General features: G+C 60.4%; 1 protein-coding gene across 1 annotated transcript in view; it reads right to left on the minus strand.

Annotated features, from left to right (window-relative positions):
• The window catches only part of LOC119979047 (transformation/transcription domain-associated protein), a 213,511-nt gene extending 210,521 nt beyond the window's left edge, over positions 1-2,990 (minus strand). The window contains 1 exon segment of the mRNA XM_038821026.1: positions 2,611-2,990. Coding sequence (XP_038676954.1) covers positions 2,611-2,707 — 97 coding nt within the window. The 5' untranslated portion in view covers positions 2,708-2,990.
• Between the last annotated feature and the right edge of the window lie 10,493 nt (positions 2,991-13,483).

The raw sequence follows: 13,483 nt of genomic DNA on the forward strand, positions 1-13,483 counted from the left end.
GCAGCATGACATGCCAGTTTTTATACTCGATGCCCCGTCCAATAAAGGCAAGCATTCCGTATGCTTTCATGACTGCCTTGTCCACTTCTGTCGACACCTTCAAAGATCTGTGGACATGCACACCATGTATTTTTGCCATTTACGGTATATTTCCTTCTATGTTAGACCTACCAAAATGCATTATCTCACATTTGTCCGGATTAAATTCCATTTGCTATTTCTCTGCCCAAGTTTCCAACCTATCTATGTCCAGCTGTATCTTTTGACAATTCTCAACACTATCTGCCACTCCACCAACCTTGGTGTCATCCACGAACTTACTGACCAGATCGGTAACATTTTCCTCCAAATCATTTATGTATACTGCAAACAACAGAGGCTCCTGCACAGATCCCTGTGGAACACCACTAGTCACAACCTTCCATTCAGGACACCCTTCGACTGCTACCCTTTGCTTTCTGTGACCGAGCCAGTTCCATATCCATCTTACCACCTCACCTCTGATCCCATGTGACTTCCCCTTTTGTACCAGTCTGCCATGAGACACCTTGTCAAAGGCTTTACTGAAGTCCATGTAAACAATATCCACCACCCTCCCCTCATCAATCATCTTTGTCACCTCCTCAAGTTAGTGAGACACGACCTCCCCTTCATAAAACCACGCTGTCTATCGCTTACAGGTCCATTTGTTTCCAAATGGATATAAATCCTGTCCCTGAGATTTCTCTCCAATAATTTACCTACTACAGACGCAAGGCTTACCGGCCTATAGCTTCCAGGATTATCCCTGCTACCTTTCTTAAACAGCGGTACCACATTAGCTATTTTCAACTCCACTGGGATCTCGCCTGTAACCATTGAGGATACAAAGATGTCAGTCAAGGCCTGAGCAATTTCCTCCCTTGTTTCCCTCAGTATTCTGGGATAAATCCCATCGGGCCCAGGAGACTTATCTACCTTAATATCTTTGAAAAGACCCAATACTTCCTCCTTTTCAATGTTAACATAATCCAGACAGTCCACACACCCTGCCCAAGAATCATCTTCCACAAAGTCCCTTTCTTTGGTGAACACTGGTGCAAAGTACTCATTTAGTATCTCGCCCATTTCCTCTGGTTCAACACATAAGGACAGTGGGGGGGATTAAGTGGTCCAATCCTTTCCCTGGCCACCCTCTTGCTTTTTACATATGAATAAAAAGCTTTGGGATTCAACTTAATCCTACTTGCCAAGGACATTTCATGACACCTCCTAATTTCCCGCTTCAGTAACTTCCTACTTTCTTTGTACTCCTCAAGGGTTTTGACTGTTCCCACCCTTCTCGACCATACCAAAAAGTCTCCTTTTTCTTTTTGACGAGGTTCACAATATCCCTTGTTATCCAAGGCTCCCTAAGCTTCCCATCCTTATCCTTCATTCTCTCAGGAAGGTGACTTTCCTTAATCCTAATCAACTGTCGCTTGAAAGACTCCCACATGTCCGATGCCCAATCCAAATTCTTCTAATTCCTGTCTAATGTTATCGTAATTTGCCTTTCCAGTTTAGCAGCTTAACGCAAGGGTTGTCCTCATCCCTGTCCAAAACTATCCTAAAACTTACAGAAATGTGGACACTACTCCCAAAATGTTCCCCTACTGAAATCTCAACTATCTGTCCAGGCTCATTCCCCAATGCCAGATCAGGTACTGCCCTTTCCCGAGTTGGACCATCCACATATTGCAGCACAAGGCGGCATCCTGGATACACCTCACCAACTCTCCCCCATCCAAACCCCTAGCATGAGCATGGCAGAGGGAATGCTGCCACGTCTGATGTGTATTTCAGACAATTAAAGAAAGGCTGTCCTCTCGGACGATGTAAAAGATCCGAGGATCCCATCGCCAAGAAGAGCAGGTAGGTTTCCTGCTATACCGGCCTGGCCAATATTTATCCAGTGGAGAGCGGACGGGAAGCACGTCGGCTCAAGGGACTGTCCGGTTCCAAGATAGTGAACAAGAGCAGCTTTGATTTGTTTGCCATGTCTGTTCTGGTTATTTTGTTATTTGCGGCCAACACGGTAGCACAGTGGCTAGCCCTGCTACTTCACAGCGCCAGGGTCCCCAGTTCGATTCCCAGCTTGTGCGGGGTCAGCATGTTCTCCGTGACTGTGCGGGTTTCCTCCGGGTGTTCCGGTTTCCTCCCACGAGTCCCGAAAGGCATGCTGTTAGGTCATTTTGACATTCTGAATTCTCCCTCTGTGTACCCGAACAGGCACTAGAATGTGGCGACTAGAGGATTTTCCCAGTAACTTAATTGCAGTGTTAATGTAAGCCTACTTGTGACAATAATGATTATTCTGACTTTAAACAAATCCAACTAACCAGTGTTACTTGTACTTGCTGAACTGTCAATTTTCTTCCACTGCTAATTTGTATTTTATTGTTTTTAGTGTCTAAATTGTGGGTGTTCGCCTCTTGGCCGGATTATCCGGCAACGTTGAGTTGTGTAGCAGAGTTATGGCAAGACAGGCTCAGGGGCTGACTGGCCACCTCCTGTTCCCAAATCGTTCCGTATTCCAGAACGACCTTGCGGAGATTTAAACCAGTGGTGAGAGAAAGTTCAATAACTCACGTGTGTTGCTGTCTGTGAGAGCAGCCACAAACTGCAGGTATTTCTTCATTAAAGTAGTCTGGTCCACCACTGCCCCAGGGGTTGCCACAAATGCCATTTTGCTTGAAGGCGTATCGCCGACAGATTTGGAAGAGACTTCTTCCCCCAGTCTTGTTTAAAAGCAGTCACAGGTCCCCCTGCAAATAAATATGTTTCAGAACAGATTCAGATCAGACGGGGCTTTTCACAGTAACTTCATTTGAAGATTACTTGTGACAATAAGCGATTTTCATTTTCATTCATATTCACACCAAGCTAATGCAATCTCTTCTGAGACTGAGACTCTTCCTGTGTTATAGGGGTTGAGAAGGAGTGGAGGTGGTTGAGGGGGGGGCCTGGAGGGGACGGGCAAGGGACGGGAGCGGGCGGGTGTGGTCTGGAGGGGACGGGGAAGGGTGGGTGTGGTCTGGAGTGGACGGGGAACGGGGGGGGCCTGGAGCGGACCGGGGACGGGGAACGGGGGGGGCCTGGAGCGGACCGGGAACGGGGGGGGGGGGGGGGGGTGGCCTGGAGCGGACGGGGAAGGGGGGGGGCCTGGAGAGGACGGGTAGGGGGGGGGGGGGGGGGGCCTGGTGCGGACGGGTAAGGGAGGGGGGGGCCTGGAGCGGACGGGGAGGGGGGGGCCTGGAGCGGACGGGGAGGGGGGGGGCCTGGAGGGGAGGGGGGGGGGCCTGGAGGGAGGGGGGGGGGGCCTGGAGGGGAGGGGGGGCGCCTGGAGGGGAGGGGGGGCGCCCTGGAGGGGAGGGGGGGCGCCTGGAGAAAGGGGGGGGCGCCTGGAGGGTAGGGGGGGGCGCCTGGAGGGGAGGGGGGGGCGCCTGGAGGGGAGGGGGGGGCGCCCTGGAGGGAGATGGGGGGGGCGCCTGGAGGGGAGGGGGGGGGGGCGCCTGGAGGGGAGGGGGGGGGGCGCCTGGAGTGGAGGGGGGGGGGGCGCCTGGAGGGGAGGGGGGGGGGCGCCTGGAGGGGAGGGGGGGGGGGCGCCTGGAGGGGAGGGGGGGGGGGCGCCTGGAGGGGAGGGGGGGGCGCGCCTGGAGGGGAGGGGGGGGGCGCGCCTGGAGGGGAGGGGGGGGGCGCGCCTGGAGGGGAGGGGGGGCGCGCCTGGAGGGGAGGGGGGGGGCGCGCCTGGAGGGGAGGGGGGGCGCGCCTGGAGGGGAGGGGGGGGCGCGCCTGGAGGGGAGGGGGGGGCGCGCCTGGAGGGGAGGGGGGGGCGCGCCTGGAGGGGAGGGGGGGGCGCGCCTGGAGGGGAGGGGGGGGCGCGCCTGGAGGGGAGGGGGGGGCGCGCCCTGGAGGGGAGGGGGGGGCGCGCCTGGAGGGAGGGGGAGGGGGGGGCGCGCCTGGAGGGGAGGGGGGGGGCGCGCCTGGAGGGGAGGGGGGGGCGCGCCTGGAGGGGAGGGGGGGGCGCGCCTGGAGGGGAGGGGGGGGCGCGCCTGGAGGGGAGGGGGGGGCGCGCCTGGAGGGGAGGGGGGGGGCGCGCCTGGATGGGAGGGGGGGGGGCGCCTGGAGGGGAGGGGGGGGCGCGCCTGGAGGGGAGGGGGGGGGCGCCTGGAGGGGAGGGGGGGGCGCCTGGAGGGGAGGGGGGGGCGCCTGGAGGGGAGGGGGGGGGGCGCCTGGAGGGGAGGGGGGGGGGCGCCTGGAGGGGAGGGGGGGGGCGCCTGGAGGGGAGGGGGGGCGCGCCTGGAGGGGAGGGGGGGGGCGCCTGGAGGGGAGGGGGGGGCGCCTGGAGGGGAGGGGGGGGGGCGCCTGGAGGGGAGGGGGGGGGCGCCTGGAGGGGAGGGGGGGCCGCCTGGAGAGGAGGGGGGGCGCCTGGAGGGGAGGGGGGGCGCCTGGAGGGGAGGGGAGGGGGGGTGGGAGGGGGGGGAGGGAGGGTGGGGGTGGGGGGAGGGGAGGGGGGGTGGGGGGAGGGGGAGGGGGGGTGGGGGGAGGGGGGAGGGGGAGGGGGGTGGGGGGAGGGGGGTGGGGGGAGGGGGGTGGGGGGAGGGGGGTGGGGGGAGGGGGGTGGGGGGGAGGGGGAGGGGGGGTGGGGGGGAGGGGGAGGTGGGGGGGAGGGGGAGGGGGGAGGGGGAGGGGGGAGGGGGAGGGGGGGGTGGGGGGGGAGGGGGAGGGGGGGAGGGGGAGGGGGGGGGAGGGGGAGGGGGGGGGAGGGGGAGGGGGGGGGGAGGGGGAGGGGGGGGGGGAGGGGGAGGGGGGGGGAGGGGGAGGGGGGGGTGGGGGGGAGGGGGAGGGGGGGTGGGGGGGGGAGGGGGGTGGGGGGGGGGGGGGTGGGGGGGTGGGGGGGGAGGGGGGGTGGGGGGGTGGGGGGGAGGGGGGGGTGGGGGGGTGGGGGGGAGGGGGGGTGGGGGGGGAGGGGGGGAGGGGGGGAGGGGGGGAGGGGGGGAGGGGGGGTGGGGGGGGGTGGGGGGAGGGGGGGTGGGGGGGGTGGAGGGAGGGGGGGGTGGGGGGGGTGGGGGGGGAGGGGGGGTGGGGGGGGAGGGGGGGGTGGGGGGGAGGGGGAGGGGGTGGGGGGGAGGGGGAGGGGGGTGGGGGGGAGGGGGAGGGGGGTGGGGGGGAGGGGGAGGGGGGTGGAGGGGGGGGTGGAGGGGGGGGTGGAGGGAGGGAGGGGGGGTGGAGGGAGGGAGGGGGGTGGGGGGGGGTTGGGGGGTGGGGGGGGTTGGGGGGTGGGGGGGTGGAGGGGGAGGGAGGGGGAGGGGGGAGGGAGGGGGGGGGGGGGGGAGGGAGGGGGAGGGGGGGGGGGAGGGGGAGGGAGGGGGGGAGGGGAGGGGGAGGGAGGGGGGGAGGGGAGGGGGAGGTGGGGAGGGGAGGGGGAGGGAGGGGAGGGGGAGGGAGGGGAGGGGGAGGGAGGGGGGGAGGGGAGGGGGAGGGAGGGGAGGGGGAGGGAGGGGGGAGGGGAGGGGGAGGGAGGGGGGAGGGGGGGGGAGGGAGGGGGGGAGGGGAGGGGGAGGGAGGGGGGGAGGGGAGGGGGAGGGAGGGGGGGAGGGAGGGGAGGGGGAGGGAGGGGGGGAGGGAGGGGGGGAGGGAGGGGAGGGGGAGGGAGGGGGGGAGGGAGGGAGGGGGAGGGAGGGGGGGGAGGGGAGGGGGAGGGAGGGGGAGGGAGGGGGGGAGGGGAGGGGGAGGGAGGGGGGGAGGGGAGGGGAGGGAGGGGGGGAGGGGAGGGGGAGGGAGGGGGGGAGGGGAGGGGGAGGGAGGGGGGGGAGGGGAGGGGGAGGGAGGGGGGGAGGGAGGGGGGGAGGGGGGAGGGGAGGGGGGGGGAGGGGGGGAGGGGAGGGGGAGGGAGGGGGGGGGAGGGGAGGGGAGGGAGGGGGGGGAGGGGAGGGGGAGGGAGGGGGGGGGAGGGGAGGGGGAGGGAGGGGAGGGGGAGGGAGGGGGGGGAGGGAGGGGGGGAGGGGAGGGAGGGGGGGGAGGGGAGGGGGGAGGGAGGGGGGAGGGAGGGGGGGGAGGGGAGGGGGAGGGAGGGGGGGAGGGGGGGGGGGAGGGGAGGGGGAGGGGGGGGGGGAGGGAGGGGGAGGGAGGGGGGGGAGGGGAGGGGGAGGGAGGGGAGGGGAGGGGGAGGGAGGGGAGGGGGAGGGAGGGGGGGAGGGGAGGGGGAGGGAGGGGGGGGAGGGGAGGGGGAGGGAGGGGGGGGAGGGGAGGGGGAGGGAGGGGGGGGAGGGAGGGGAGGGAGGGGGAGGGGGAGGGAGGGGGAGGGGGGGGGGGAGGGAGGGGGGGGAGGGGAGGGGGGGGAGGGGAGGGGGGGGAGGGGGGGGGAGGGAGGGGAGGGGGGGGAGGGAGGGGGGGGGGGAGGGGGGGGAGGGAGGGGGGGGAGGGGGGGGGAGGGGAGGGGGAGGGAGGGGGGGGAGGGAGGGGGGGGAGGGAGGGGGGGGGAGGGGGGGGGAGGGAGGGGGGGGAGGGAGGGGGGGGGAGGGGAGGGGGAGGGAGGGAGGGGGGGGGGAGGGAGGGGGGGGGGGGGAGGGAGGGGGGGAGAGGGAGGGGGGAGGGGGGGTGGGGGTGGGAAGCGGGAAGATCCCGGTTTTCCCGGTTACCCCCCCACCCCCCCCCCCCCCCGGGACCGCCGCCTGTACCTGAGCCGCGAGCCCGGCACCGCCGCACGGACTGCCCGCCAACCGGCTCACGCCCTACTCCACCCCGCTCCCTCCGCCATCGTTGTGAACTCTCCTCCTCCTGAACCCAACAGGCGCGGCCTTTACCTCGGCCCAGTCATCACCGGGGGACCTCTCGCACTCCCATTGCTACCGAATGGACTCTTCCCTACCGCCGGCTTCAAAATAACGGCGCACTCATTCTTGGCGGCGGAGGAACAAACGCGCCGTTGAGTCGTGCGAAGACCATCAAATTCGACGGTCTTCTGACGTCATCAAAAAGCGACCCAGAGGCGAATTTTGTAGAAACTTTATTTGCAACTGCTCGTTACATTTTGGACCCATTACCTTGGAAAGTTCCTTTAGGAAATTTGCAACTTCGTTTATCTGCCAACCACAAAAATGGTTGGGTGGTTGGTGTACGTATTGGATTGATGAGGATAATAGAGTTGGGAGCGAGTGGTGAGTACGTGCCTGGCGAAGAGCGTGTTCGCTTTCTGCGCGTAGTTCCCTTTTAGGAGTGCCATGGCTTCCGCGTAAGTCGGGGCGTCCTTGATCATCGGGAACACGCAGCGAACCCCACACCGACGGAGGCTTAGAAGATACAGGTCCTGTACTCCAGGTTGAGCTCAAGCGTGTTCCCGCTGATCCAGGCCGCCCCAAATTATGCGGAAGCCATGGCACTCCTAAAAGGGAACTACACGCAGAAAACGAACACGCTCTTCGCCAGGCACGTACTCACCACTCGCTCTCAACTCCCTGGTGAGTCCATCGAAGACTTCTGGCGGGCCCTAATCCCACTCGTCCAGAACTGTGACTGTCAGGCCGTTAAGGCCACCAAACATTCTAATCTCCTCATGCGCGATGCGTTTATAATGGGGATTGGGTCGAACCTCATCCGACAATGACTGCTGGAAGGGACCATCATCGACCTAGCAGCGACAAAAACATTAGCGCTCTCCATGATGGTCGCCTCCCATAATGTTCAGGCCTACCCTCTCGCCACGTGGCCCTCCTGGACCCCACAAACTGCCCCCCAGCTGGGGCCCTGCCTAGCTAATACACCTGCGCCACACGCCAATCTGCGCACCCCGGGGTCCCCGCTTCTACTTCTGCGGCCAGCAGAAGCACCCCCGCCAACGCTGCCCGGCGTTGCAAGTCTTGTAACAAAAGGGCCACTTCGCTGCAGTGTGCCAGGCCCGCGCAGTCGCCGCTATCGCCCCCTCCCCCCTTTCAAACGCGCAATTGGCGCCGCCATCTTCTCCTTCTCGGGGCCACGTGCGGCCACGACCTGGGCTGTCAACGCTCTCCGTCTGAAACCTCTGACGATCACCGGCAGCTCGCCTCAATGACGCTGGATCAGTCTCGTCCACACAACCTGGCCACCGCATTGACAACGGTGAAGCTCAATGGTCACGTGACCTCCTGCCTGCTGGACTCCGTGAGCACTGAAATCTTCATACACACGGATACGGTAAGGCGCTGCTCCCTCGCGGTCCACCCCGCCAATCAACGGATCTCCCATGCCTCCGGATCCCACTCTGTCCCGATCCGAGGGTTCTGCACGGTCACTCTCACAGTCCAGGGCATAGAATTCAGCGGTTTTTGTCTCTACGTCCTTCCTAATCTCTGCGCTGCACTATTGCTGGGCCTGGATTTTCAGTGCAGTCTCCAGAGCCTCACCCTCAAATTCGGCAGGACCCTACCTCCACTCAACTTTTGCGGCCTCGCGACCCTAAAGGTCGACCCCCGCCTCCCTCTTTGCCAATCTAATTTCCGATTGCAAACCCGTTGCCACCAGGAGCAGACAGTACAGCGCCCAGGCCAACATAGAACATTACAGCACAGTACAGGCTCTTCAGCCCTCGATGTTGCGCCGACCTGTGAAACCACTCTAAAGCCCATCTACACTATTCCCTTATCATCCATATGCCTATCCAATGACCATTTGAACGCGTTTAGTATTGGCGATTCCACTACTGTTGCAGGAAGGGCATTCCACGCCCTTACTACTCTCTGAGTAAAGAACCTACCTCTGACATCTGTCCTATATCTATCTCCCCTTAATCTAAAGCTATGACATCACCATCAGAGGAAAAAAGCTCTCACTGTCCATCCTATCGAATCCTCTGATCACCTTGTATGCCTCAATTAAGTCACCTCTTAACCTTCTTCTCTCTAACAAACACAGCCTCAAGTCTCTCAGCCTTCCCTCATAAGATCTTCCCTCCATACCAGGCAACATTCTGGTAAATCTCCTCTGCACCCTTTCCAATGCTTCCACATCCTTCCTATAATGCGCCGACTAGAATTGCACGCAATACTCCAAATGCGGCCTCACCACAGTTTTGTACAGCTGCAACATGACCTCATGGCTCCGAAACTCAATCCCTCTACCAATAAAAGCTAACACACCGTATGCCTTCTTAACAACCCTCTCAACCTGGGTGGCAACTTTCAGGGATCTATGTACATGAACACCGAGATCTTGCTGCTCATCCACACTACCAAGAATCTTACCATTAGCCCAGTACTCTGTATTCCTGTTATTCCTTCCAAAATGAATCATCTCACACTTTTCTGCATTAAACTCCATTTGCCACCTCTGAGTCCAGCTCTGCAGCTTATCTATGTCCCTCTGTAACTTGTAACATCCTTCCGCACTGTCCACAACTCCACCGACTTTAGTGTCATCTGCAAATTTACTCACCCATCCTTCTACGCCCTCCTCCAGGTCATTTATAAAAATGACAAACAGCAGTGGCCCCAAAACAGACCCTTGTGGTAAAAGGAGAAGGCCTTCATCAGGTCCGAGGTCCAGAGGCTGCTTCGGGAGGGTATCATCGAGGCCAGCAACAGCCCCTGGAGACCCAAGTGGTAGTAGTTAAAACTGGGGAGAAACACAGAATGGTCCTGGACTACAGCCAGACCATCAATCGGTACACGCAGCTCGACGCGTACCCCCTCCCACGCATATCTGATATGGTCAATCAGATTGCGCAGTTCCGAATCTTCTCAACAATTGACCTTAAATCCGCCTACCACCAGTTCCCCATCCATAAATCGGACCGTCCATACACTGCCTTCGAGGCGGACGGTCGTCTCTACCACTTTCTTAGGGTTCCCTTTGCCGTTACAACGGGGTCTCGGTCATCCAAAGGGAGATGGACCGAATGGTCGACCAGTACAGTTTGCAGGCCACGTTCCCGTACCTAGATAACGTCACCATCTGCGGCCATGATCAGCAGGACCACGATGCCAACCTCGCTAAATTCCTCCACACTGCCACTCTTCTCAACCTTACTTATAATAAAGAGAAGTGTATGTTCAGTACGACCCGCTTAGCCATCCTCGGCTACGTGGTCCAGAACGGAGTTCTGGGGCCGATCCGGACTGCATGTGCCCCCTCATGGGGCTTCCCCTCCCCCACTGCCCCAAGACACTCAAACGCTGCCTGGGGTTCTTTTTGTACTATGCTCAGTGGGTTCCAAACTATGCGGACAAGGCCCGCCCACTCATACAGTTCACCGAATTTCCCCTCACGGCCGTGGCACAGCACACCTTCGCCCATATCAGAGTAGACATAGCCAAGGCCGGGGTGCATGCAGTCGATGAGAGACTGCCCTTTCAAGTAGAAAGCGACGCTTCAGAAGTCGCCTTTGCCGCCACCCTCAATCAGGCAGGCAGACCCGTGGCATTCTTTTCCCGCACCCTTCATGCCTCTGAAATTCGGCACTGATCCGTCGAAAAGGAGGCCCAGGCAATCGTTGAAGCTGTGCGGCATTGGAGGCATTACCTGGCCGGCAGGAGATTCACTCTCCTCACTGACCAACGGTCGGTAGCCTTCATGTTCAATAACACACAGTGGGGCAAGATCAAAAACGATAAAATCTTGCGGTGGAGAATCAAGCTCTCCACCTATAATTACGAGATTTTGTATCGCCCCGGCATGCTCAACGAGCCCCCCAGATGCCCTCTCCCGAGGTACATGTGCCATCGCACAAGTAGACCAACTCCGGGCTGTGCACGACAGCCTTTGTCACCCGGGGGTCACTCGACTGTACCATCTCGTCAAGTCTCGCAACCTGCCCTACTCCGTCGAGGAAGTACCGACAGTCACCAGGGACTGCCAGGTCTGTGCGGTGTGCAAGCCGCACTTCTACCTGCCGGGCCGTGCGCGCCTGGTGAAGGCGTCCCGTCCCTTTGACCGCATCACCGTTGATTTCAAAGGGCCCCTCCCCGCCACCGACCGCAACACGTATATCCTCAGTGTGCTCGATGAGTACTCCAGATTCCCCTTCGCCATCCCATGCCCCAATATGACGGCTGCCACCGTCATCAAAGCCCTCAACACAATCTTTGCGCTGTTCGGTTTCCCCGCCTACATCCACAGTGACAGGGGATCCTCATTCATGAGCGATGAGCTGCGTCAGTTCCTGCTCAGCAGGGGTATCGCCTCCAGCAGGACGACCAGCTACAACCCCCGGGGAAACGGGCAGGTAGAGAGGGAGAACGGGATGGTATGGAGGGCCGTCCAGCTGGCCCTACAGTCCAGGAACCTTCCAGCCTCCCGCTGGCAGGAGGTCCTCCCTGATGCACTACACTCCATCCGATCGCTACTGTGCACCACTACAAATAACCCCATGAACGTCTTTTTATCTTCCCTAGGAAGTCCACATCCGGGTTGTCGCTCCTGACTTGGCTCGCAGCTCCAGGACCGGTCCTGCTCCGTAGGCACATCCGGCCCCACAAGGCGGACCCGTTGGTGGACAGGGTACACTTGCTCCACGCCAACCCCCAGTTCCCCAACGGCCAACAAGATACTGTCTCCCTCAGGGACCTGGCAACCTCAGGTTCCAACCAAACACACTTCCCCGCCCAGGCGCAATCCTCCCCTCCCCCGGCGCTCCTAACATTAACCCCACCAGGCCCATTCCTCCTTCCCCTGCCCACGCAAGAGGACGAAGAAGATTTCAGCACGCTCCCGGAGTCATCTGACAGCAGGCCAGCACCAGCACCGACATCGGTGACACCAGCACCGCCAGCACCGACATCGCCGCCTCCGTTACGTCGCTCCCAGCGGATCGTCAAAGTACCGGATCGACTGAACCTCTAACGGGCATCGGACCGTCAAAATGGACATTTTCTTCTTCCCCCACTTCTTTTCCTAAGACACTGTACATAATTCCCAACACTGTATATAGTTCCACACCACCCCCGCCGGACTCATTTTTAACAGGGGGTGAATGTGGTGAACCACTGTACACCTATATTAGGGGATGTAAGATAGAACGTATTACAGGTTCACCAGTAGCCCCTGCCGGCTGGCTCCGCCCAGTAGGAGGAGTATAAATATGCGTGTCCTCCATTGATCTGCCATTTCGCCAGCTGCAGCAGGAGGCCACGCATCTGACTGCAATAAAGCCACAGTTGTACCCAACCTTAGTCTTTGTGCAATTGATCGTGCATCAGCCCGGTAGCACAGTGGTTAGCACTGTTGTTTCACAACACCAGGGTTCGATTCCCGGCTTGGGTCACTGTCTGTGCGGAGTCTGCATGTGCTCCCTGTGTCTGCATGGGTTTCCTCCAGGTGCTCCGGTTTCCTCCCACAAGTCCTGAAAGACGTGCTTGTTAGGTGAAATGGATATTCTGAATTCTCCCTCTGTGTACCCGAACAGCCTGAGTATGGTGACGAGGGCATTTTCACAGTAACATCATTGCAGTGCTAATGTAAGCCTACTTGTGACAATGAAGTTTGTTATTATTATTAAAGGGAACAGTGGCTTCATGGATACGAATTGACTGAGTGACAGAAAGAAAAGACTAGTGGTGAACAGTTGTCATTTGGACTAATGGAAGTTATATAATGGGGCTTCCCAGGGACTGATATTCAGATCACTGTTTATCTTTATCTATATTGATCAGGCATTGTCAAACTCGGGGGTGCGACCCGCGGGTGGGTCGCGGGCGTGTGTTGGGAGGTTCGCGGAGCCGTCCGTCGTGGCGATCCCAATCGTTCACATTTGCGCGCAACAGCCGCAGCAGCCGGCTGTTAAAAACGCCGGCTGCAAGCGGCCTTCACAATGGCTGTGAGCATGTAAGATATATGCGACTGCGCATGCATGCCAGATCATCAGCGCACATGCATAAAACTATGCGCATGCACGCCAATGATCAGCCACGGATGCGCATTGTGGCCGCTTTTTTTTTTAACGTTCGCAGCTTTTTGTTGTACAAGCTCGGTGGGGTTTTATTCATTTTTCTTTACAAGTTCGGGGGGGGGTTTATTTGATAACATTTTACCGGGAAAAAAATGCAGAACTTTGGACAGATGGAAACTCCAAACTTTCCGACACCGGAAGGCTTCAACTTCATCCAACTGGTTCCATTGGAGGAGCGTGTATGAGGGCCAAAGGGACCCAAAACCATTTCCTCCATTTTTGGCAGCAGCAAACAAGGTAAAGAGAAAATGGTGGGTCGCGCAGGTCGGCTGGCGCGGGTCGCGAAGGTCGGCCGGCGCGGGTTGCAAAGGTCGGCCGGCGTGGGCCCCCAAGGTTGGCTGGTTGGTAAAAATGGGTCCCCAGAAAAAAAGTTTGAAGAACACTGACCTAGACTGAGGTGTAGAGAGCACAATTTGCAGGTAGGTTTACCAGCTGTGATCATAGTCTCCTACCTTTCCACCTGCTCTTTCGTCAAGGACATCTTCAATGAGTTGAAATCACTTCCTCTGATGAACACTGTCCTTCTTACCCAAGGTCACAGGG

The sequence above is a fragment of the Scyliorhinus canicula genome, chromosome 15, assembly GCF_902713615.1.
Source record: "Scyliorhinus canicula chromosome 15, sScyCan1.1, whole genome shotgun sequence".
NCBI classification, from domain to species: domain Eukaryota; kingdom Metazoa; phylum Chordata; class Chondrichthyes; order Carcharhiniformes; family Scyliorhinidae; genus Scyliorhinus; species Scyliorhinus canicula.